At 54.5% G+C, this 21,249-nt stretch overlaps 1 protein-coding gene across 3 annotated transcripts; it reads right to left on the bottom strand.

Annotated features, from left to right (window-relative positions):
• Nucleotides 1-2,158: 2,158 nt before the first annotated feature.
• On the bottom strand, nt 2,159-20,086 carry NFE2L1 (NFE2 like bZIP transcription factor 1). 3 transcript variants are annotated; one of them, XM_006120471.4, is made up of 7 exons: nt 19,932-20,086; nt 17,109-17,321; nt 16,287-16,798; nt 7,203-7,418; nt 6,529-6,618; nt 6,000-6,161; nt 2,159-5,379 (listed from the first exon to the last, which is right to left on the bottom strand). In XM_006120471.4, exons 3-7 carry the CDS (start codon nt 16,794-16,796, stop codon nt 4,045-4,047), a joined length of 2,313 nt encoding a protein of 770 aa, XP_006120533.1. In that variant the 5' UTR covers nt 16,797-16,798; nt 17,109-17,321; nt 19,932-20,086; the 3' UTR covers nt 2,159-4,044. The 3 variants fall into 3 exon arrangements, with proteins under 3 accessions (XP_006120533.1, XP_075767561.1, XP_075767562.1); XM_075911446.1 differs by lacking the exons at nt 17,109-17,321; nt 19,932-20,086 and adding an exon at nt 16,975-17,060; XM_075911447.1 differs by lacking the exons at nt 16,287-16,798; nt 17,109-17,321; nt 19,932-20,086 and adding an exon at nt 7,701-7,933.
• Between the last annotated feature and the right edge of the window lie 1,163 nt (nt 20,087-21,249).

Below are 21,249 nucleotides of genomic sequence, written 5' to 3'. Positions count from 1 at the left end.
ACAAGAATAAACCCAAAGAGGGAGGGGTAAGCGAGGTGCTTTGGAAAACTCCGCAGCAGCTCCGGCCCTAGCGCCCCGACTTCCCGAGGCTCCTTGACTTCACTTGGCAACAGGACGCAGGCCTCACGGAGAGCTAGCCCCTCGCAGAGGTGGGAACGAGGCTCTTCCACGCTGGCCGAGGCCCCGGCTGCCACTTTCGTTTTCCTTCCCTGAACAGTTGCTCCAGCCTGCCTCACACGAGCCTCTTGAGGAGCCAGTTGCAGTGTGGCGGGTACACCGCGTCCTGACCCAGGGGACGAGCTCTCAGGCGCTGGCTGCTGAGAACGGGGGGGCCTGGGAGCAGAAGAGCGGCGCCTCCCTCCAACGCACGGCAGGCGCAGTAGTAATGGAGGTTCCTTGGGGGCTTTAGCTGCCTCCCAGGAAGCAGGACAGCCCCTCCCCCGGCTCCTGTGCACGTTCCCCTCGCCTCTTGATTTCCGCGCACCCCGTCCGTGGCCCCACAAAGTGGCAGAACCTCCTCCTGGCGGTGGCCATTTTGAAGACCAGGGAGTTAAAGTTGGCTGAGGGCAGGACCTGCGGCTGCAGGGCCTATTTCTGTCCCTCACGCATCCGGGCAGAGTTCCTCCAGGAGGCGATCGCCGGCTCCCTCGATACTTTCAAGGGGCAGGGGGCGCTGTGCTCGGTGTCCCCATCCCGCTCCTTCAGGTTAGCCCTTTGGCCTTCACTCCTACTCGTGTATTTGTCCGACGCAGTAGCTCCTCACTGGGGGAGGGCCCTTGAGACTGGACCCCGCTCCAGGGGGATTCCTGGTTTCTATTCGTGACGCGCCAGGAGTAGCTGAGTCCCGGCCTAGGCCTGTGCTTTGCCCTCTGGGTTGACAGGTCAAAGTAAGCGGCACGAGGCTATTCCCTTTGGGAGCCCACATCACGGACTGCGAGCTCCAGCCCAGCAGCAACCAGGGTGCCCGCTCCCCGCAGCGTCATACTCACGTTCCCGCTGCGTCTCGTTTAAGCCTCCAGCAGGACTTTGGTTCTGACTCAACTGGCAAGAACCTCTCTCCTACTCCTCTTCCGTGCCGCAGGCTCTTGGATGGAGGAGCTTTCCAGAGAATTACTGCAGCAGGAGGAAGACCAAGCATTGCCATCACATGCGACTCTCAGCAGCCACGCAGAACCCCCGACATTTTCTACATGGCCCCTGTCTGACCACGCCTGAGCGGGGGGGTCGTGCTGCTGCAGGAGCCCTGCAGGCTGCCCCGGAAGAGACCCTAATCTGCCCACCGAGTCCTTCTTCACTCCCGAGTTAGCCTCCCCAATGCACAAAGTGGCTGCAACTTCCATTCAGGGACTGGCTCCTAGGGGAGCTGCAGGGTGCGTTGCATTCCTACGTAGAGCCCTGCCTTTCTTTGTGCTAGAAGCGCACGGCTGGTGCGGAGAGCTGGCCAGCAGGCCCACGCGCAAATACAGGCTCTCCCAAGCCACGGCACCCTCTGCAGAGGGAGAGGGGGACGATTCTGGCAGGTGCGGCAGGAAAGGAAGCTCGTCTCAGTGGCTGCTTTTCACTAGGGAGAGGATGGAAATACAGAAGTAGCTGCTGTTTTCCAGAGCATCCCTGCTCCCTCATTCATGCAGGATTTTCTTAGGCGGTCCCAGGCAAGAACACGCCCCCCCCCCCCCCCCCCCAATCACTAGGCCTGAAACCTTTTAGCCCACTAACACGGTCGGTAGCTCTACTCCACCGATGTCAAAATTCAGTTCACTCCAGTCGGGAGCATCTCTGTGCTGGAGGGGATGCCAGTGTAGCGTGCCAGCCCTTTGAGACCAAGGACATTTGAAGTTCTCAGAGTCTGAACCTACAGCGATGGAAGCACACGCTCCGATAGCTCCTGCCCTCTCGTCAAAGGCAGCTCGCCTTGCTCCCTCTGCTCGCCAGAGGCCAGAAAGGGCCTTCTGACGACAGAAGTCAATAGCAGAGACTTACAATGGTTAGGCCCCGTTAAAGCTCAAGAGGCAAACCCAGAACGTCTCTACCCAAGGAGGAGTCATTCGATGCAGGCAGGGCTGTTACTCTATACAAGAAACTACCCATCAGGATCATTACTAGTTTAGCGTCCCTTCTGCTAGCAAGAAAAAAAAAGACTCCGTGAAACAAATGGACATACAGTGAATAAGCCGTTTTATTTGTCCTGTGCTCACACAATCTCTTCTCTCCCTGACAGGTCACAGAGCATCAAAATAAATCTTCTAAGAGGAAAATAATTTAAGACATTCACTCAAGGCTCCATTCCGACCCCCCTGCACCCGAACCACCTCTCCACTACTTGTGCTTCATCTCATGCATATAAGAAAGTAAAGCCATTGACTCACGGAAGTTAAAGATGGAAGCGACCTGCTTAGTCCTAGCTAGTCCATCTCCTGCTGTCCAGCATGGGACCATGGCACAGTGAATATACTACCCAAGCGCCCGCAGCTCGGCTTTGAAGATAGCCTGAAATACGCATTTTAGACCAAGCCCGCCTCCTTTTGCGGGGCTGTCGTGTGCAATCGGAGCTCTCCAGGCTGCCAACAGCAGACCTTTGCTCTCGCGTCTCATCGCCAGCTTCCTTGCGCTGCAGATCCCATGTTCTCCATAGGATGCACATTCTCCAGTCAGTGCTCCGCCCTCACCCCATAGGACACGCACAGGACTGGCTGGGAAAGCCATTTTGCTTGTCAGTTGCTGGTAAAAGTCAGTACACGCCCAGCTGTGCTATATTGTAAATACAGCTTCTAGGATTGCCTTGGCCTCAGGGACCAAGACTAGCAGCAATCAAGGCACTACCCGCCCCCCCTTTCTTAAAACAAAGGACGTCAGACCAACACCTAGGGACAGAAGAGAATCTTATCATGTGTTCACACGGTTACACTGAGCAGCTCTGAACACTGGGGCTTCTCTCACTGCGCACAAGCACTCTACAGCCTACTGGGAACGCGCCCGAAACACAAAGCGTGGTTAAGAAACAGGAATCCGAACAGATGTCTAGTTCTATAATGACAAGCCCACTTCTGGGGTAGGAACCATCTGCTCCCCTTATTGTGCGATATGCCCACCGGGATTGCGACGCCCAACCCCACGTCTCCTTTCAAGCCATCCAGCAGCCAGCTCCTCAGACTCCTGCAGCCGGAAAGGAACGGACTGCAGACCAGCTTTAGACCCAAGTCCCCCCACCCAACGGGTTCCCTGGCCAGTCTGTGGAAGGAGACGGTGCTTGCCATGTTGGCTAACGCCACGATGCTGGCTCATTGGCAGTGACACGCTCGAGTTTCATGGGGGATCCATCACAGTGGTTCTATTAACCCTTTCCAGGCCCACCTACCCCACCGCTGCTCACCCTCCTCAGGCCGCAGACCTTCGCAGCGCCTCAAGGTAAGAGCTCCCATCTCTCCTCGCCCCATCTAAGGATCCTCAGACCGGAAAGAGTTAATGAATGTCACCCCCGCATGTGTTTTCATGTATGCACTGGTCTGATCTAGGAAGGGGGAAGTTGGTTAATCTGGAATTAAATCAGGTTTTATCACACACCAATGTCAAAACTGGTTCAGGGAAAGAAAGAAAAAAAAAAAAAAAAAAAAAAACGACTACCTGAAGTCACAGAACTTTGGAAGTTCAGAAAAGTCTCTCTCCTATAACTTTGTTTTAAGCTCATTTGCTTAAATCTCTTGAAGCCAGTCCCTAAGCAGTAGTTTCTCCGTCTTCTGCAGATTCTCACCACCAAGGATGCCAGCTTATTCCCCAGACTCAAAGGATCCCAGGCCGTAGAGGGAGCTGGGCTTGCCCAGTTCACTGTCTGTTGCTCCCTGGTCACTCCCTGATGGGAGCCATCAGAAACTCACTGTGCAGGTCCTGCACCCTCCATGTGCAGCAGTCTCTCCCTATACACTGACCGGCAGCAGTCATGTTTGAGAAGATATATTGGATAAGAAGGCATGAAAGTTCCTCTAGTACTTCCAGGCTCGGCCCTTCTCCAGTTCCTAACTTTAGTGAGCGCCCTCCTCCTCCCCCGGCTCACTTCCTCCTGTCTTTCTGCTTTCTCTCCTGCCGCCTGGCCTGCTGGTCGGCCAAGGGGCGAGGGATCAAGAGCACACTGCCATCGTTGGCATATTGGAGGGAGTACTGATTTGGAGAGTAGGGCCGGCCGTTCTCATCACGCAGGCGCCCAAACACTTCCTGGTACAAGTTTTGCACCTTCTGTTTCATCTGGCGAAGGGACTTGAGAAATTCCACCTTCTCCCTGAGCAGTTTGGATTTGTCCCTCTGCAAGTCTTCCACGTCCCGTTCCAGGTTCAGGATGGTGTCCAGTTTCCTCTTGCGGCAGTTCTGGGCAGCCATCTTATTCTTGCCCCTCCTCCTGATGTCCCGGATCAAGCTCAGCTGTGCCTCACTCAGCTGGTACTTGGAGAGAAGCTCATTGAACTCCTCCACTGGCAGGTTTATGATCTTCTCATTGGTGAAAGGGATCTTCATGGCCCTCGCTCGATGCTCGTCCCGGCTCATCTGTTTGTCCAGGAAGTCAGATTGCTTCTCCTTGCTGCTCTTCTTCGCTACAGCTGGCAGGTGGGGCTCGTCAGGGTCCTGCGCGCCAGGTGCCATGTTATAGGTGTGGTTGTGACCAACATGCTCAAGGTAAGGCAAGTAGCGTAACTCGGACGGGTCTTGATAGCTCATGCGGCAGAACTTGCTGTACTCCGGCTGGTATCCAACTGCCCCTTCTGTTTCTTCAAAGTCCACATTTTCAGAGTCTGAGCTATAGCCGACGGCGCCTTCCTCGGAAAAAGAGGAAGAAGAGGAGGAAGAGGAAGAGGAGGAGGAGGAGGAGGAAGAGGAGGCTTCTGAGCTACTGAAAGAAGCAGGACTATGGCTAGAGTCCAGAGAAAGCCCTGAGTCAGAATCAAACTCTTCTTCGAGCTGAGAGGCTTGCACTGGGTTGAAACCTTCTTCAATCGCCAGGTCCATCAAGCTGATCTCATCAAGCATGGCTTCGTCTAGAAGACCTCCCAAGGGGTCAGGCAGGCCAGGGCCCGTGGTCTCGTTGCCTGTGCTGTTCAGCTGTGGAGGGAAGAAGATCCCACTCAGGTTGGTCGCTCCGAAGGTGGTGTTGAGGCCAGTGGAGTTGTCCGGAGCCAGCTGGAGCAGGGCTGAGCTGCTAGCCACGGAGGGGCTCTCGATCTCCGAGCTGAAGAGGGAGGACAGGTCCTGTGCGCAGCTCCCCAGAGATGCCTGATGCAGGCTGACGTTCTGATGGATGGGAGTGCTCGGCGCGAGACTGTAGTTAGCAGCCAGCGGGTCTCCATTTGTGCCATTGTACAGGATTTCAGTGTCCGTGTTGCTCACTTCCATAGCCTGAAAGATTAGAAGCAGGTCAGCAAACGATCCAGTCTCAGGGACCGTCCTCCCCCATGGCCTCCTCGCACTGCCACCGCCAGAGGCAGCAGAGAGAAGAGTTTGCAGAGCTCATGGAAGGAGCGACTTCCAGCACGCTCGTGACGTTCGCAGGGCCTGGCAGAGTTAAGATTCCTGTTGCCAACCAGCAGGAATTCCCCTCTGCTCCAAACACAAGATGCAGTTTGAAAAGGGCCCACCGCCGCGGTGGCAGTGACTAACCCCAAACTACCACTGTGCCCTAGGACTCAGCGGTCTGATGGCTGTGCTAAGCAGCTAGCAGCAGCCACAGCAGCCTGAGCTGGGAACACCACGCAGCAGGTCTCACCCTCACCTAAAGAGCCACTCAGCATGTGCCTTAGACACCAGCGGGCACAAAGGGGAAGAGACACTACGCTGGGGCGTACGCATGGCGCCTTTCCAACAGCAAGCCTGATCCGCACCCACGCATGGAGTGCCCAAGACACACACGTGTGCCCCTCCATCGGTCCTGCTTCGGGAACCCACTGGAGGAAGAAAAGGGGGCAATGGAGAGCAGACAAGTAGCCACAGCAGAACCATTAGCAAGGACAAGAACAAACCTGCATTTCCATTATAGACATAAGGTCCTGCCACTGCTGCTCCAGGTCGAACGGGGACTCAGTCTCGGTCAGCAGAGGAGACAGGAGGCCGTTCTGGAGAGCTGGAGAGACGCTTCCACTAGGCACAGCTTCGTTTAGGTGGGAGGCATCTGCAGCTGGAAACTAAACACAAAGCAACTGTCAGCCACATCTGGTCTGCCGAGGAGAGGCAGGTCAGGGACGCCTTGAGCGGGTCTTTAGCAGCAGCTAGCTCTAGTCTGAATTTCTCCTACAGTTCACTGCAAACTAATTAGAAACAGACTCAGAAACCCTTAATTAATTGTGACCATCTTCCCCATTGGCTGCTTCCCACGAGCTGTGCCTGAGCTTTCTTAGACAATTAACCCAATCTGCTGCCTGTTTCATGGTCTCAGGTGCAGTCTTAAATGGGAGGCAAAAGGCATCAAATCCCAACTCAGCACTAAGAACGGGCTCTGGGTGGTGACACTTGAGTGACGAGTGGAGAAGGGGTTTCCACCTTCCCACTCACCTCCGAGTTCTCCCCGAACGGGAAGCTGGCTTCCAGCAGCCTAAGGCACTCCTCCAGCGACAGGGCCGTCTGATCCTCCACGCCCGCCACCTGGGACAACAAATCATTTCAGCAGAGTTTACTGAAGGGCGGGAATCTCCCGAAAGGGGGGGGGGGGAGGTGTTTCTGAACCAAGGACATCAGAGTCCCAGGGGCTTAGCACGTTCTTCAGAGAGAGTCCAGATAACCAGAGCCTCCAGCACTTTGGCCTCAAGTTGCATCCTCCTAGCCAGACAGCACCTGCCACAGCTTTCTGAAGCTAGCCAACGGTGCATGTCCTGTTCTGTGGTAGTGACCCTGGAGCCTCCAGCCTGCTTCCCGGCAGCAGACAATCAGGGTGCCAACAACTTCCTGGTTTTTCCCCTAATTCGCCTCTGTGTTCCGAAGTTCTCTCTAGGCTGGGTGTCATACTGTCCTCCAACATCCCACAATGCCATGCAAATTGGGGGGGGGGGGGGGGTCTTCCTGCCTTTTCTTGGCTCTATGGCCATTGCCATCAGCCAGAATGGAAGGAAGAAGGGACACCACTCAGTGCCGCTCCTAAGAGCCTGCCAGCGGATGGTTCGTGCCCTTCCCCTGCCCAACGGCAGACATCCCAGAACACTGCAGTACAGCCCTGCTCGGGAGGCTGTTACCTGTGCAGGGAAACTCTCCCCCGTCTCTCCATCAACTAGCACGTTTCTCTCCACCGTCTCATTCCCGCCGCTCCTCCAGCTGTCCCCAGGCTCCCTCCCATCGCTCGGTTCTTTGTCCACGTCGCTCTCCTTCTGGCGATGGCTGTAGTCAAAAATCTCTCGCCCAGCGCCCAGATCAATATCCTGTCTCCACAGGATGTCAATCAAATCGATGTCCTGAAAGACACATAAGATTTTCCTTCAGCACTCAGTGGATCCATCTACACCCCACCATGGAGGGAAGACCCTCGTCTCCCCTTGTCCCCCAAGTGCTGCAGCACAAAGTCAACCTCCCCTGGCCAACACCCCTCCCAGCCCACCCCGCAACGCTGCCGCTCCACCACAGCGAGCCCTCCCACACCACTCCCACCCACATGTGGCACAAGGGCCCGTCCCCCCCTCCCGGAGCACCTTCCGCAGCAGTTTCTTTCACATCCCCCCGCCTCCATCATCACTCACTCCACAGCCCAGTCCTTCACTCCTGCCCTGCACAGAGGCCAGCGGCCACGCCGGCTTTGCACAAGAGCCAATGGTCATTCTGCCCTGCTAGGTCTCTAAACAGTGTGCAAAGGAGCCAGGCTGGAGAGAGAACAGAACTCCATTGGAAAGCGACTTCCGCTGTCTCCTCCCTGCTCCCCGTGGGCTCCTCCCAAGTCAGGCAAAAGGAGCCTGCAGCTTTAACAGCGCTGGGCTGCCCGGCTGGCGAGGGCCAATTGTCAGGCAGGATTGCTGCTCCACGGAGGAGCTTGCATCAGCCTATGGTGCCATTCTTCCCATTTGCATAAAGGGGTGGAGAGCACTGGAGAGGAAAAACCCTGCATTCCCAGCCACCTGATGCAACTTGAGCTCCCCGCTGCCTGCTCACCACGGAGATGCCAGCCCTGCCCAGCCCCTTCCCACAGAAAGCCCCCGCTCTGCCGCTCCTTTAAGCCCCTTCTGGGAACTCGGTCAGGTCCCCTCCCGCTACAGCCATGCAAAGAATCTGTGTCCCTGAGCGTACTGGGACACGCCTGTCGCCACCCACCTGCTCCCTAGCATCAGCGGAAGCCCGACCCCAAACTCCAGGTCCCTAACCCCATAACGTCAGGAATCTCTTCACAGCCACTGCTACCCACAAACCCCTCCCTCCAATGCCAGCCCACACCGACGCAGAAACCCATGCTGGCTCCACCCGCAGGGGCCTGTGAGTAGGACTCGGAGCCCCCAGGCCCTCCCCTGGAGTTAACACCTAACCCTGGGCAGGGCAGATTCCTCCCCAGCTTGCATCCCCCCCACCACAGCCCAGTGGTTTGGTTTAGTGAAAAATGACGGCAGTCGCATACTGCACAGTTTACTGGGGAGTCCTTAGCATCCCTCTCCACGGCTGCCCCTTAACGATTCTCCCCCTCCCTACAGAGGCCATCACATTTTGGACTTACAAAAATGGACCAGAGAAAACCAGACTGCCCCCCTCCGACTCCAGGGACCAACCAGACGCCCGAGGTACCAGCGGCTTGCGAGGCCAATGTTACCAGACACCATGTATGTACTGAGGGACAGCATCCCAATGCTACCGAGGGACCATCCCCCACCCCCTTTCTCCAAAGACCAGCCCAAATGTCACCACCACATCAGCCTCCCCAAGGACCCTCTCAGATGACCCCCACTCCCATCCTGAGCCAGACTTCCTAGGTCTCTCCCCACCATGTCTGCCTCGCCCGGAGCAGCGTGCGACGCTGGGGCAATGCAAGAGTTAAGGCGAGGGATACCTTTTTCATGTCCCCAGCTGCTGCTCATGGAGCTGTCCATGCAGATCATGGTCTATGTGGGGCGAATTCCAGGAAGGCAGAGCTGAGAGACCCGGGCGTGATGCCGCACAGACATCTCCGAGTTCGGTAACTGAGCTGGCTTTGGCAGGCTGGACCCCGGGTTGTTTGGAAGCCCCCTAACGACATGTGATCCACAGGTGCTGTGCTTCAGCCGGCCAGCCAGCCCTCCGCCCCCTCCTCCTTCCCCGAGCCGGAGATCCAATAATCTGCCCGGCTTGTTGCTTAGGCAGGAGTTAGACCCAGTCCCCACCCCCTGCTCCGAGCCGAGGCTGCAGGAGATGGAATCCCCACCCCATGCTCAACACGGAGGCTGCAGCGCGACTGAACCCCCTCCCCCCCCCCGCCTGCCGGTTACCTAGGCTGCAGCCAGAGCCAATCCCCTCCCCCAGGTCACCGCTGAGGATGCGGAGGGAGCCAGTCTCCTCCCTCCGCTTGTTACCTAGGCTGCGGCGAGAGCCAATCCCGTGCCCCGGGTCACCGCGGAGGATGCAGTGGGAGCCAGTCTCCGCCCCCTGTGCTCGTCACCTAGGCTGCGGCGAGAGCCCAGCTCCGCCCCCAGGTCGCTCTGGAAGCTGCAGCGAGGAGCCCTCCCCCCCCCCTTGTGCTCAGCTGCTGGGGCTGTGTCTCCTTGAGGTGCCCCACCCACCGCTCCCTGGAATGGTGCAGTGGGCTGGGGAGAGGCAGGGGGGCTGGAACACTGGGGGGGGGTGCTGAGAGCCACTGAACCAAGCCTGGGGTGCTGCAAACCCCCTCCCCCAGCAGCCTTAGTTCCAGCCCCAGGGGGAGAAGGGAGTGAACCATCAGAGGGATCTCTCCCCACCCTCCTCCCTCTCCAGGGACACTTACAGCATCTACTGGCCACCATCAAGGGGCCCTGGGCTGCATGGGACCTTTGCCAGGGTCCTTTACATGCTCCCTAGAAGTTACCAGCAGCTCGGCTCCTCGCTGTCGCACAGGGAGCTCCTCCTGGCTATTGCCATTTCTGCGGGGCAGGGGAAGGGCCCCAGCTTTGGTGCCACAGGGCCCCACGTCCTGCAAGACCAGCACTCACTAGGAAATGGGCAGCCGGCCTCCCCTACCGGAGGGGGGAAAATAGGTCACAGCCAGAGACAGGGAGACCGTGCCGTCTGCACATGTGCGGTGATGTCACTGGCAGAGGGGAGGATCTGCACATCGTATCTGCATGCCGGATACGAGCGTGAGCTTGGCCACTGAGTCAGTCATGGACCAGCAGCCGGAGAGCGAGCGAATTAGAAACAGGAACGGTTATACCCACCAGGCCAGTGAGCCATCTCTCTAGCGCAGGGGTGGCCAGTAACAGATTCTTCAGGAAGGCGGAGGCCTCCAAACGGAGTAAGCTGCCCACAAAAGAAGTTTCTGCCTGCCCCTTGGTGTCTGGCATATGCCATGAAGCTAGAGGCGTTTATCCTTTCCACGCTCGACTCTTCTAGACTACTGTAGCCTGTCGTGTGCCGCTCCCGCCCCCACCGCAAGTTTCACCTCACTTAAAGCCACTTGCTTCCAAAATCAGACTTGATACAAAAGTCTCACAGCACACTGACTGAAAAATGACTGACTCTCATTTTTAACATTATAGACCAATCCAGACTACAAATACTGTACTGACATTTGTCTATGGTATCCAGAGCAGCATAAACAAGTCACTGGCTGCATGAAATGGTAGTTTGTACTGATTTTGCTAGTGTGTTTACGGAGCCTGCTGTAAAACTAGGCAAATATCTAGATGAGCTGACGTGATTCCACAGGGACCCGGACCCCTAGTTGATATAAAGCAGTGTATTTCTTTTGGCCTAACAACTGTGATGCTCTCTCCTTTTCTATATATAAATCTAATCCTGTGTTTGAGTCTTGCTAAGTTTTGGCCTCCATGATCTCTCGGGGCAGTGAGTTCCACAAATTAATTGTGTGTTGTGTAAACTGTTATTAGCTTTTGATCTGCTGCTGTTCAGTTTCACTGCCTATCTCCTGGTTCTTGCACTATGGGTAGAGCTGCAGGCGTGTCTCAGCATTTAATTAAAAAAAAAAGTCAGAGCCATTCTAGTAAGTGTCATAAGTCACACAGGTTCAGTGACTGCTCTGCGAGAGCAAAAGTACCCTGGGGGCTGGAGGGAGCACTGACCAAGCATGACAGAACCCTCCACCCCAGCATCACAACATTAAGCTCGGCCTGAGGGGAAAGGCTGGAGACGGAGCGACCCCACACTCATCCCAGGAGTGGTAGCTTCCGGGCTTGAGATGGGGCATACTCTGCACTCACCTCCAGCCCGAGATATTCCTGCACCCCACAGGGCAAGGCCCAGCACCCTACTCTGGGTATTGCAGCCTGGCATGCCAGGTAACAGCATTGCCATTATGACAAAAGGGCATCTCAGCCAAATAAGAACGGCCACACTGGGCCAGACCAGCTCTAGCCCTGTGTCTCATCTGCCCACAGCGGCCAGTGCCAGGTGCCCCAGAGGGAGTGAACAGAACAGGGCGACCTCCCCTGTCGCCCATTAGCCTCTGTTTGCTGGAAGCGGGGAGGGCCACCATCCCTGCCCACCCTGGCTAATAGCCATTGATGGACCCTACATACCTGGTCCCAGCGCCCAGAGCAGGGAGTGTGACCCAGCCCTGGGTCTGGCTCTCCTCTGTTTCTGCTACATCCTTCAGCTACCACAGTGCACCCCCCCCAGCTTTATGTACAGGGATATAGCCTGACTCCTTGTGGAGTCCCATGGAAAGCCCTTGCACTCCCAAAGCACTCATTGTGAAATATCCATTTACTGATCTTATCTGATCCAGGTCATAACATCTGGATTGCACGCTACATCAAAGCTCATGGCACCGACTTTCCCCCCCCGGGGGGGGGGGGGCAAGTTCCCTCTCATCCTAGACTCCACCCCCACCCCATCCCTTCCCTCAAACTCCCGCCCCAGCCCCATTCCACCAAGCTCCAGTCCCGGAGCACCTATAGAGTCAGTCCACCCCTATGGCAGAGCTAACCCTCATTAACTACAGTCTCTGCCTTTCCCTGCCAAACACGCCATGACTTGGAGGCCTCTCAGAAGAGCCCGCTCCGAAAGCAGATGCTGTTTACAGTCTCGCAGCAAGTTAGAACTCAGGACAGAGTTAGGAGACCTTCATTACATTGCCAGCTCCACCTCTGGCTTGCCCAGCGTCCCGCAGCAATGCGCTGAGCCGCTCTGTGCCCTGGTTTCACCATCTGTGCACAGTGACAATACTTGGCACGGAAACTGGATTTTGCATCCACAGATCTTAAAGCACTTTCACGAAACGGACAGAGGCCTTTAGCCTCATGACACAGATGGGCAATGGCCAGTTACCTGTCAGTTCGGACATTGACAAACACTTTGCAAGCAGTAAATGCTATTTCAATACTTAAAAGAAAGCTCTGAATAAAGGTGGGCTCTCCCTATCTAACACTGCGCCTCCCAGGAGCCCAAGCAGACACCTAAATCCCCTCAACCCAAAAAAGAAGGAACCCATATCCCTCCTCTTTAAGGTTAACAGAAACAGTATGTCCTCAGCTGGTCACTTTATCTGGTTGCCCTCCCTTAGGAGCTGACTGTAAACAAGTCTGCTTTATACAGACAGCCAAGTGTAAGAAGATCTTACCCGCGTGCTAATACCCTGTTCCCAGAGTACTGGGTGGAGGGGGGCTTTGTCATACTGGGATAATACCCCACACCAGCAGCTCATCACATGTTCCAATTGCTGGGTATTTTTATCCTCTTGTTGTGGAAATGTTATAGGGACACCGTAATCCACAGGGCCAGTATTTCCAAAGACCAGTCAACAGGAAACCAATTCCCTCTCCAATGCTGCACTGAAGGAAGAAGAAACACCTCTACAAGAGACACTCAGGTAAAACACACTGCCCTTGGGATGCTACAACAGCAAAACAACGGGATGCTCCCAAACAGAACCCACCCCAGGATATGCCACTAGCAGAACGTTCATGGAACAGGACTGTAAGTCAAGTTCCAAGACAGAATCGTCTTCAAAGCTAATCAGAACGATGAAACAGAGAGAGTCTTGCAGCATATCGCAGAGCGAGCGCCAGCCCCACGATACAAGGCACTTCCCCTGCAGCAAGATCTGCTCTGCACCATCCAATCTGAATAGTCTGGCAACATTTTAAGTGTCGGGAGAAGATCTGGGAAAAGTCTCTCCCCTCCCCTCACAACTGGCTGCCTAACGCCATTGTACTGTCTGCTTCCCACAGGATATCAGCAGGAGAGTCAAACCGCCAGCCTGTCTCGGGCGAATTCCAATTACAGTGTCTGCCAAGAACCGCACAGCAAAACACACCTGACCGAAAAAGCTTTTAAGTCCCTCTGTGACCACACAGCTGAATGAGGTGCAAGGCTCCAGAGAAAAACGATCCCTTAGATAATGCTCAGTATCAAGCCTCCATGGTTTGTTTGTAGCTTCACATCAGCCACATGTACTGACTTGTGCATCATTTGGGGGACAGAGGGAGGTACGAAATGCATGCTCACCTGGAGCGGATGGGTTGGGAGGCAGGATTTCCTAGCACTGCAAGTCATCGGTGCTGAACATAAATGGGGAGTCGGGGTGGGGAAAACTGGGAAAGAACAGGGTCCTAAAGAAAGTCACAGAGCATCTTCTGGGTACAGTTGTAAAGAAAAACTGAGGTGTGAATCAGGATTCTTAGTGAAAAATGGAACAGATGTGGGGAGAAAACATGCACTAGACTATGTAGAAAACAAAGAAAAGGTTAGGCATCAAGAAACCAGCAATGATACCAACCTACAAGCCACACTAATCAGCTGTAGGATTCTTCCTATAACCTCCTCTAACGCCAGCTTCCTAAATACACCCCACCCCCGCCACACACACACACACACACACACTCTTTATATTTACATAGAATGTGGCATCAAAAAATCTCCAGGTACATTACCCCCATTCTAAAAGGGAATCACCCCAGGTACAGGGAAGGATGGCCTTGTGGTGAAGCCACAGGATGGGAGCGAGATCTGAATTTCTCTCTCAACTCTGTCACAGACTGTGTTGACCATGGGCAAGTCACTTCTTCAATGCCGCAGTTCCCAATTGTAAATAGGGGCTATGATACACCTCTCTCACGCGACTGATAAGAAGCTAGATTTCTGAACATGTGTGTCAAGTGTTTTGAGATCCTCAGATGGAAGCTTTATCATAAATTATTTACTTGTCCAGGATCACACAGAACGTAACAACTGAAAATACAAAGCATCTCTTACTCTCAGGGCTCGTCTCAGCAATCGATCCACGGGCGGTCAATTTATTGCGTCTGTTTAGACGTGATAAATCAACCTCCGAGCACTCTCTTATCAACCCCAGCACTCCAACAGGAAAATAAGAGCATCAGCTTCCACCTTTACTGCATGGAAGACATGGCGGTAAGTCAGTCTAAATTACATAAGAACGGCAAGACTGGGTCAGACCAAAGGTCCATCCAGCCCAGTGTCCTGTCTGCCGACAGTGGCCAACGCCAGATGCCCCAGAGGGAGGGAACACAACAGGAATCCTCACGTGATCCCTCCCCGGTCTCCTGTTTCCAGACAAACAGAGGCCAGGGACACCATTCCTACCCATCCTGGCTACTAGCCATTGATGGACCTAACCTCCATGAATCTATCTAGCTCTTTTTTGAGCCCTGTTAAAGTCCTAGCCTTCACCACATCCTCTGGCAAGTTGCATAGCTTAGATCAGTGGTCCCCAACGTTGCGTGGCTGCCGGGCACCCAGGGACAGAGCCACTCACGTGCCGGGTACACGGGGGTGGGGCCACGCATGCGCCGCGCACCCGGGGGCGGGGCCACCCACGAGCCATGCGCCCAGGGTCAGCACTGCGCATGTGCCGCGCGCCCGGGGCTGCCCACGAGCCACGCGCCCAAGGCCGGCACAGCACATGTGCCCTTGGGGCCGCCCACGCGCCCCAGGCCGGCCCTGCGCATGTGCCGCGCGCCATGGGGAGGGGCCGCCCATGCGTCCCGCGCCTGGAGCCGGCACCATGCATGTGCCGCGCACCGGGGGTGGGGCCAGCCCAGATGTTTCAGCGGGCGCACAGAAATCCCCCGGCGGGCGCCATGGCGCCCGCGGGCACCACGTTGGGGACCCCTGGCTTAGATTGATGGGAGTGTAGTGTAGACCAGGCCTCAGTGCCCTGCTCTAAACACTAGGTAATACTGCCGGACTTAGGTCTCTTAGCCTTTGGTCTTACCCACAGCAGGAGCCCTTTCTAGTGGGCAGGGGAAGGGGCTCACACTCAGGTAAGTTGCTCCATGCAGGTTTCCAGGGACACACTGCATAGTACCAGATCTGAAGCAGGATGTACCACTTTCCTCTCCTGGGTGAACACTTTCACATCAGAGACATTTATGCTATTCCCTGCCTGGAGCTGTGCTGAAGTCCCATGACAGAAGCTCAGGACAGCCTCAACAGCTGTCCACAGAATTCCCCTGCTTCTGATTGCAAAGAGCTGCCCCTAAGCTTCACCACAGGATTAAGGATCAGGACGGTTTGAACCTCCCTATGCCTACTCTCCACCATCTATAATAGGTTGTCCAAGCGGCAGCAGTTTAGGAGAGAGGCTGTAACATCCATGCCAACATTTTCCACCGGAATTCATCACTAGAAGCAATACAATACAGCCACGGGGAAGCAAAGCCAGAATGTGCCTTGACAAAGAACGCTAATGGAAACAGCGTAGCAGCTGCTGAGGAGTCAAACACATGGCTGTGTCATAGCAACTAAGAGAATACATTTGGATGGGAAAAAAAAGCCATTTTCCAATTCACTCTCCTCCCCACTCTATGTTGACAACCAAGCTGTAAACATTATTTGGACAAACTCCAGAGCCAAGTAATCTACCACCCACATGACTCAGGGGCTGTTACCCAATACTGGGAAATCGACAGAAGGTGCTATTGTCTCATTCCCATAAATGCAAATCTCCACTCAAACTGAATTACTGACTAGCCACCCGACTGCAGACCAAGACACAGCCCCGCCCCCCTCCAGAACATCCAACCTCACTATTCAGTCCAGTGCCATGCAGCTCATCGATTCCTAGGGAATCGGCTATTCAGAAGTGCAGAGCACACCCGCTTTCAGTGGGCATTGCAGAAGGTACGCACACACAACGTCACACTCCAACCGTTCCCTTTCTTTGGAACACATCTTTCCTAAAAGGTGCTGCCTACCTCTTTGGTCAAGTCTCCATTCACTGGAGGAGCCACTGCTCCTAGGTCTTCCAATTCTTCACCAAATCCTTGCTCAGCTCCGCTCTCCCTCATGCCATTGTCAGGATTGGTCCCATCTTGCAGGCCACTGCCATTCTCAAGGGTGATGGCTGGGCTGGGCTGGGCATTGGACACAGAACCCTCCGGGTCTCTATGCACCAACCAGGCATTTACTTCGGTGGTGGGCACCTGGAACCTGTCCAGGGCCCTCACCTGGTTGAGGAGCCTGCGGGCTGTGAAGTAATAGTCCAGGTCTACACTTTTTGGATGGATGCCATATCCGTCCAAGGTGTTCCGCAGGTTGTGGAACTGCGTCTGGGTGTAAGCAGAGCTCTGGCCCAGAATGATTTCCCTCAGAGGGGGAAGCTGCGAGTTCAGGTAGGTATCCACGTCCACACGAACACCTATCAAGCTGAGTAGAATGGTGAATTGAATGAGCCCTTCAGTGAAATATTTCTTCAGAGAAAGCATTTCTGGAAGAGGAAAAAAAACAAACATGGGTGGGGAAACACAGCAAAAACCGAGAGCTCAAAGTATCCTCATTCACCAAGAGGGAAAGTTTTAGAAAAATTCAAAGCTTCAGTTTTAGGTTCTCTTTTTTAATCCCCCAATTGTTCCAAAATCAGGTTACTCGGGAGAGCCAAATTACCTATCTACACTCTCCAGAGGAAAGAACTTATACCCCAGTAAACAAAGTCCCTCTCCAGCACGCTCCCCTCCTCTTCAGAGCTATTGCTGTTTGATAACAGTCCACGAGGTTACATATAAACCCATGTGACTTACTGTCTCAAAAGTCCACATGCAGTCACTTCCTCTCGCCTTCCTGATTCACCACTCTGCTTCCAGAGCAGGGTGTGTTCTCTAGCACAAGTAGCTGCTGCTTCTCCCTCTCCTCTGGGTTTGAGAAGCTTCCTGAAGGAAGCTTGAAGAGTCAAAGATTTGGAGCAAGGAAGGGTTCAGCGACTCCTCCAGTCCTGGCTGTGGTTTCATCAGAAGCTGAAATAGAACCACAGAACAAACACGATAAGACGCTGACGAGACATCACCCTACACATTACACATGCAGTTGCTATACTGGGAAGCATCAGTTTCACCGCTGTATATAAGCCATGTACAAAATAAAATCGACTGCCCTCCAAAGAATGGCTTGCTGATGAAATATCCACAAAACAGGGGCTATCTTTTGAGTTAATGTTGTACGAGTTCCCCTCTCTGCTCTATTCTTAGGCTGGTGCGTCAGCTTCCACTCTCTGAAGCAGGAATTCAGCTCTGACTCCCTTTCACTCCAGTTTTCAGTGAGCTTCCAATCAGGGCTTTATGCAGCAAATAAGCGGCCGTGACCACTGCACAAGCAAATGTAAGCAACCCCAGGGCTCGCTACCTGCCTATGCAGTCCTTTCTCCTCTGCCTGCCACCACTCACAAAGGAGCTTTAAAGAAACAAAACAAAACATGCTTATGATGCATTTATTCCACAATGTGACCTTCCTGGGCAATTCACCACACACCAAGCGTCCCAATTGAGGAGAGTGCAATTTTGCAGTGAAATTTACACCCCTCCTCCACCATCTGTTCTTTCAAACACCTGTCCCACTTCAATGTATTTTGAGGATGTCACAGGGTACATCCCTATTTTTCACCTCCACCCAGTGTCCCTGTTTTTTTATAGGTTTCAAAGGTTGCCAGGTGTGGACTCAACAGCTTCTGAGCACTGTTTGTGGATGGATTTCTGTTCTCAAACTCCCAATATTGGCAAGAGTGGGAGGAGTGTTTAAAGTAACCCCTAATCCCCAAATCTCAGCTGTCCCTTCTGTTGTTATCCGCAACTAAGTAACCCCTCAAAGCAAAACAAGCACAATTTCAATTCCTTCCCGCCTACCTCATTTGTTAAGAGTCAACCAATACTTAGGTTGGGCAGAATTCTTCTTTTACAATTTCAACATCAATTGTATTTTTAGCATTTTTTTCAATTTTTAATCATTTAAATTTTTACAGTTATGGAAAATTATGCAGGCCAGATAATTATTTAATGACAGTGGAAGTTGAGATTCAAAACAAAGTTAATGCTTAATAAACATTAAAACCCAAATTATCAACATCACATGCCAAAATATGCAAAGTCAATATCCTTAAATCAAAGTAATACATTTTCACAAACTGTCTGTTGATTATCATTGATGGAAATATTTTCTCATCAGTTTGTGTGTATACAGAAAACTCAATATGTACTGATGTTCATGGATAAAAATCTACTTCTAACGAGCCTACATATAATTACAGACCAATTTTCTAATTTATCAACTCTCTCACTTGTCAGATCTCAATTAATCCAGCAGCCAAACTATTTCCTTTTGTACTGGGAAACTTTTTATGATGTAGTCACTCAGAAATTGAAAGGAACAAGGAGTCCCTGCCCACCAAGTTTTAGATTCCTCCCAAACCTTTAATTCCAGCATCTAGATCACTGTGCTTTTCATTTCCTCAAACAATTTGATCCTCTCTACATCTTCCCAAAGAGCACCCCAATCCTCATGGGAACAACAGGAATTCCCCCAGTGCTGAACACTACTGCAAAATGCATGAGAAGATAGGGGGCTGCCCGCTATTATTTAAATAGCACAATGGGGTGCCAGTTGCTAAAAACCCATCCACTGTACAGTCTGTTAAGTCCCTTTCGTCCCATCCACCCCAAAAATATCACTGCTTAAATTCTATTCTACTGTACATCATGTCCTGCATGCCCCTTAATCTCCTACACTCTCTAATTCACCTCCCACCCGTTGTCTGAACCCCAAGACAACCCCGTCCCTCAAACCCATTAGGGTAAACACCCTCCCTCGCACTTCCCATTTGGAATCTATGGGGTGGAAGGGAACTTCCCCCCCAACACTATTCTTGGGCTTTCAATCCTCCTCCCTAAACCTTTTACCCACATTTCACAGGAGATGTGAACCAGCAGAGGGGTGGGTAGAGGAGAATCTTCCTATAGCCCCCCAAATGCTAGTCTCCCCTTAAGCTCCAATTTTCCCATATGCACACACACTCAAATACATACCTCCCACCTGTCTTCACCCCAACTCTCCCTTACCCCCAGCTACCCACTACACCCGGCTCCCTCCTCCCCCCACCCCTCACTTCCTCTTCAACCTCACCCTGCACTTATCCCTGCCTCCCCCACTCTGCTCCCCTCCCCCCGCCTAGCCCCCCACTCTGCCCCCCTCCCCCCGCCTAGCCCCCCACTCTGCCCCCCTCCCAGCCCCCCTCCCCCCGCCTAGCCCCCCACTCTGCTCCCCTCCCCCCGCCTAGCCCCCTGCCCCCGCCTAGCCCCCCACTCTGCTCCCCTCCCCCCACTCTGCCCCTCCCCCCGCCTAGCCCCCCACTCTGCTCCCCACCCCCCGCCTAGCCCCCCACTCTGCTCCCCTCCCCCCGCCTAGCCCCCCACTCTGCTCCCCTCCCCCCACTCTGCCCCTCCCCCCGCCTAGCCCCCCCCACTCTGCCCCCCTCCCCCCACTCTACCCCTCCCCCCGCCTAGCCCCCCCACTCTGCCCCTCCCCGCTCCCCTGTCTCTCCCTCTCCCCCCTCTCAGCGCCCGGTCTCTCTCCGGTACCCGCTCCGCGCGCTCCTCAGCCACGAGGCTTCCGGCCCCGCAGGCAGCCACCGCCGGCCGGCCGGCCCCACACGCTCAGCTCCAACAGCCTCTTCCCTGCACCGCGGGCCTGAGCCCGCCCCCGTGCGGCATCCCGCCAATCCGCCGCCGAGGACAGTGGAACTGACAGGTCGGTCGCCAAATCACCGGGCGAGGCGTTCCGCCCGCCCTCAGGGGCTGGAGAGTGGCAACTGAGCTACCCAATCGGAAAGCAGCAAGCCCAGCCCACCCCGCCCGCTCCCAAAGCCGCTTCAGTGACGGAGCGCGGCGCCAATTAGACAGAGAACAACAGCGAGCTCGCGTCAGAGTGAGTGACGGCAAGGCCGGCCAATCGCGATAGCGGATCTCGCCGCTCCGCAGACGCACACGTACGCCCGCCCCCCGGCAGCTTGAATGACGGCATCAGTGACCAATCACCTTCTGCGGATCCACTACGACGCCTTTCCCATGCTGTTGCCATGGCGATTCCCGGCTCCCTCCGGCCTACGCCCTAGAAGCCCGGCCTGGAGAGAGTGTAGGCTCGACCCGGCCATCAGGCACCAGTGCCTGGCCCCCTGTTGGAGCCCTCTTGTGACACCATTCGGCCAGGCCACTGGGGGGCCTTGAAACCACCAACTACCACCCGGGGCCCTCGAAACCGCCAATTACTACCCTGGGGGCCTGGAAACCGCCAATTACCACCCCAGGGCCCTCGAAACCCCCAGTTACTACCCTAGGGGCCTGGAAACCGCCAATTACCACCCCAGGGCCCTCGAAACCGCCAATTACTACCCTGGGGGCCTGGAAACTGCCAGTTACTACCCTAGGAGCCTGGAAACCCCCAGTTACTACCCTAGGGGCCTGGAAACTGCCAGTTACTACCCTAGGAGCCTGGAAACCCCCAGTTACTACCCTGGGGGCCTGGAAACTGCCAGTTACTACCCTAGGAGCCTGGAAACCGCCAACTGCCATCTTGGGGACCTCGAAACCGCCAACTACTACCCTGGGTGCCTCAAAACTGCCAGCTTTCATCTCGGGGCCGTAAATACCGCCAACTACCACCCCAGAGGCCTCGAAACTGCCCCTCCCCAGAGGCCTTAATACGGCCAACTACAGTGAGAGCCAATGGCAGAGCTGGAAATAGAACTGAGGAATCGGGTCCGCCAGCGTTGTGCTTTCACCCCTGGCCCATCATTCGTCATCACAGGGGCTAATCGCTCATTTCTAAGGTCCTTAATCGAGTGCCAAGGTTACTCGCCTGACCGTTTTTTGTCCTGTGCCTTTGCTAACTGTCTTGCGT

The sequence above is a fragment of the Pelodiscus sinensis genome, chromosome 29, assembly GCF_049634645.1.
Source record: "Pelodiscus sinensis isolate JC-2024 chromosome 29, ASM4963464v1, whole genome shotgun sequence".
Lineage (NCBI taxonomy): Eukaryota > Metazoa > Chordata > Testudines > Trionychidae > Pelodiscus > Pelodiscus sinensis.
The sequence above is the reverse complement of the archived record's forward strand: the minus strand, read 5'-3'. Positions and strand labels throughout refer to the sequence as shown.

Bases quoted from the DNA above. Each gene is read 5' to 3' on its own strand.
- NFE2L1 (XM_006120471.4), bottom strand. From the start codon at position 16,796: ATGCTTTCTCTGAAGAAATATTTCACTGAAGGGCTCATTCAATTCACC. The intron at 7,419-16,286 runs GTAGGCAGCACC...TGTGTCTTTCAG, and splicing joins ATGGAGACTTGACCAAAGAG to GACATCGATTTGATTGACAT. The intron at 5,380-5,999 runs GTTTGTTCTTGT...CTAATCTTTCAG, and splicing joins TGTCTATAATGGAAATGCAG to GCTATGGAAGTGAGCAACAC.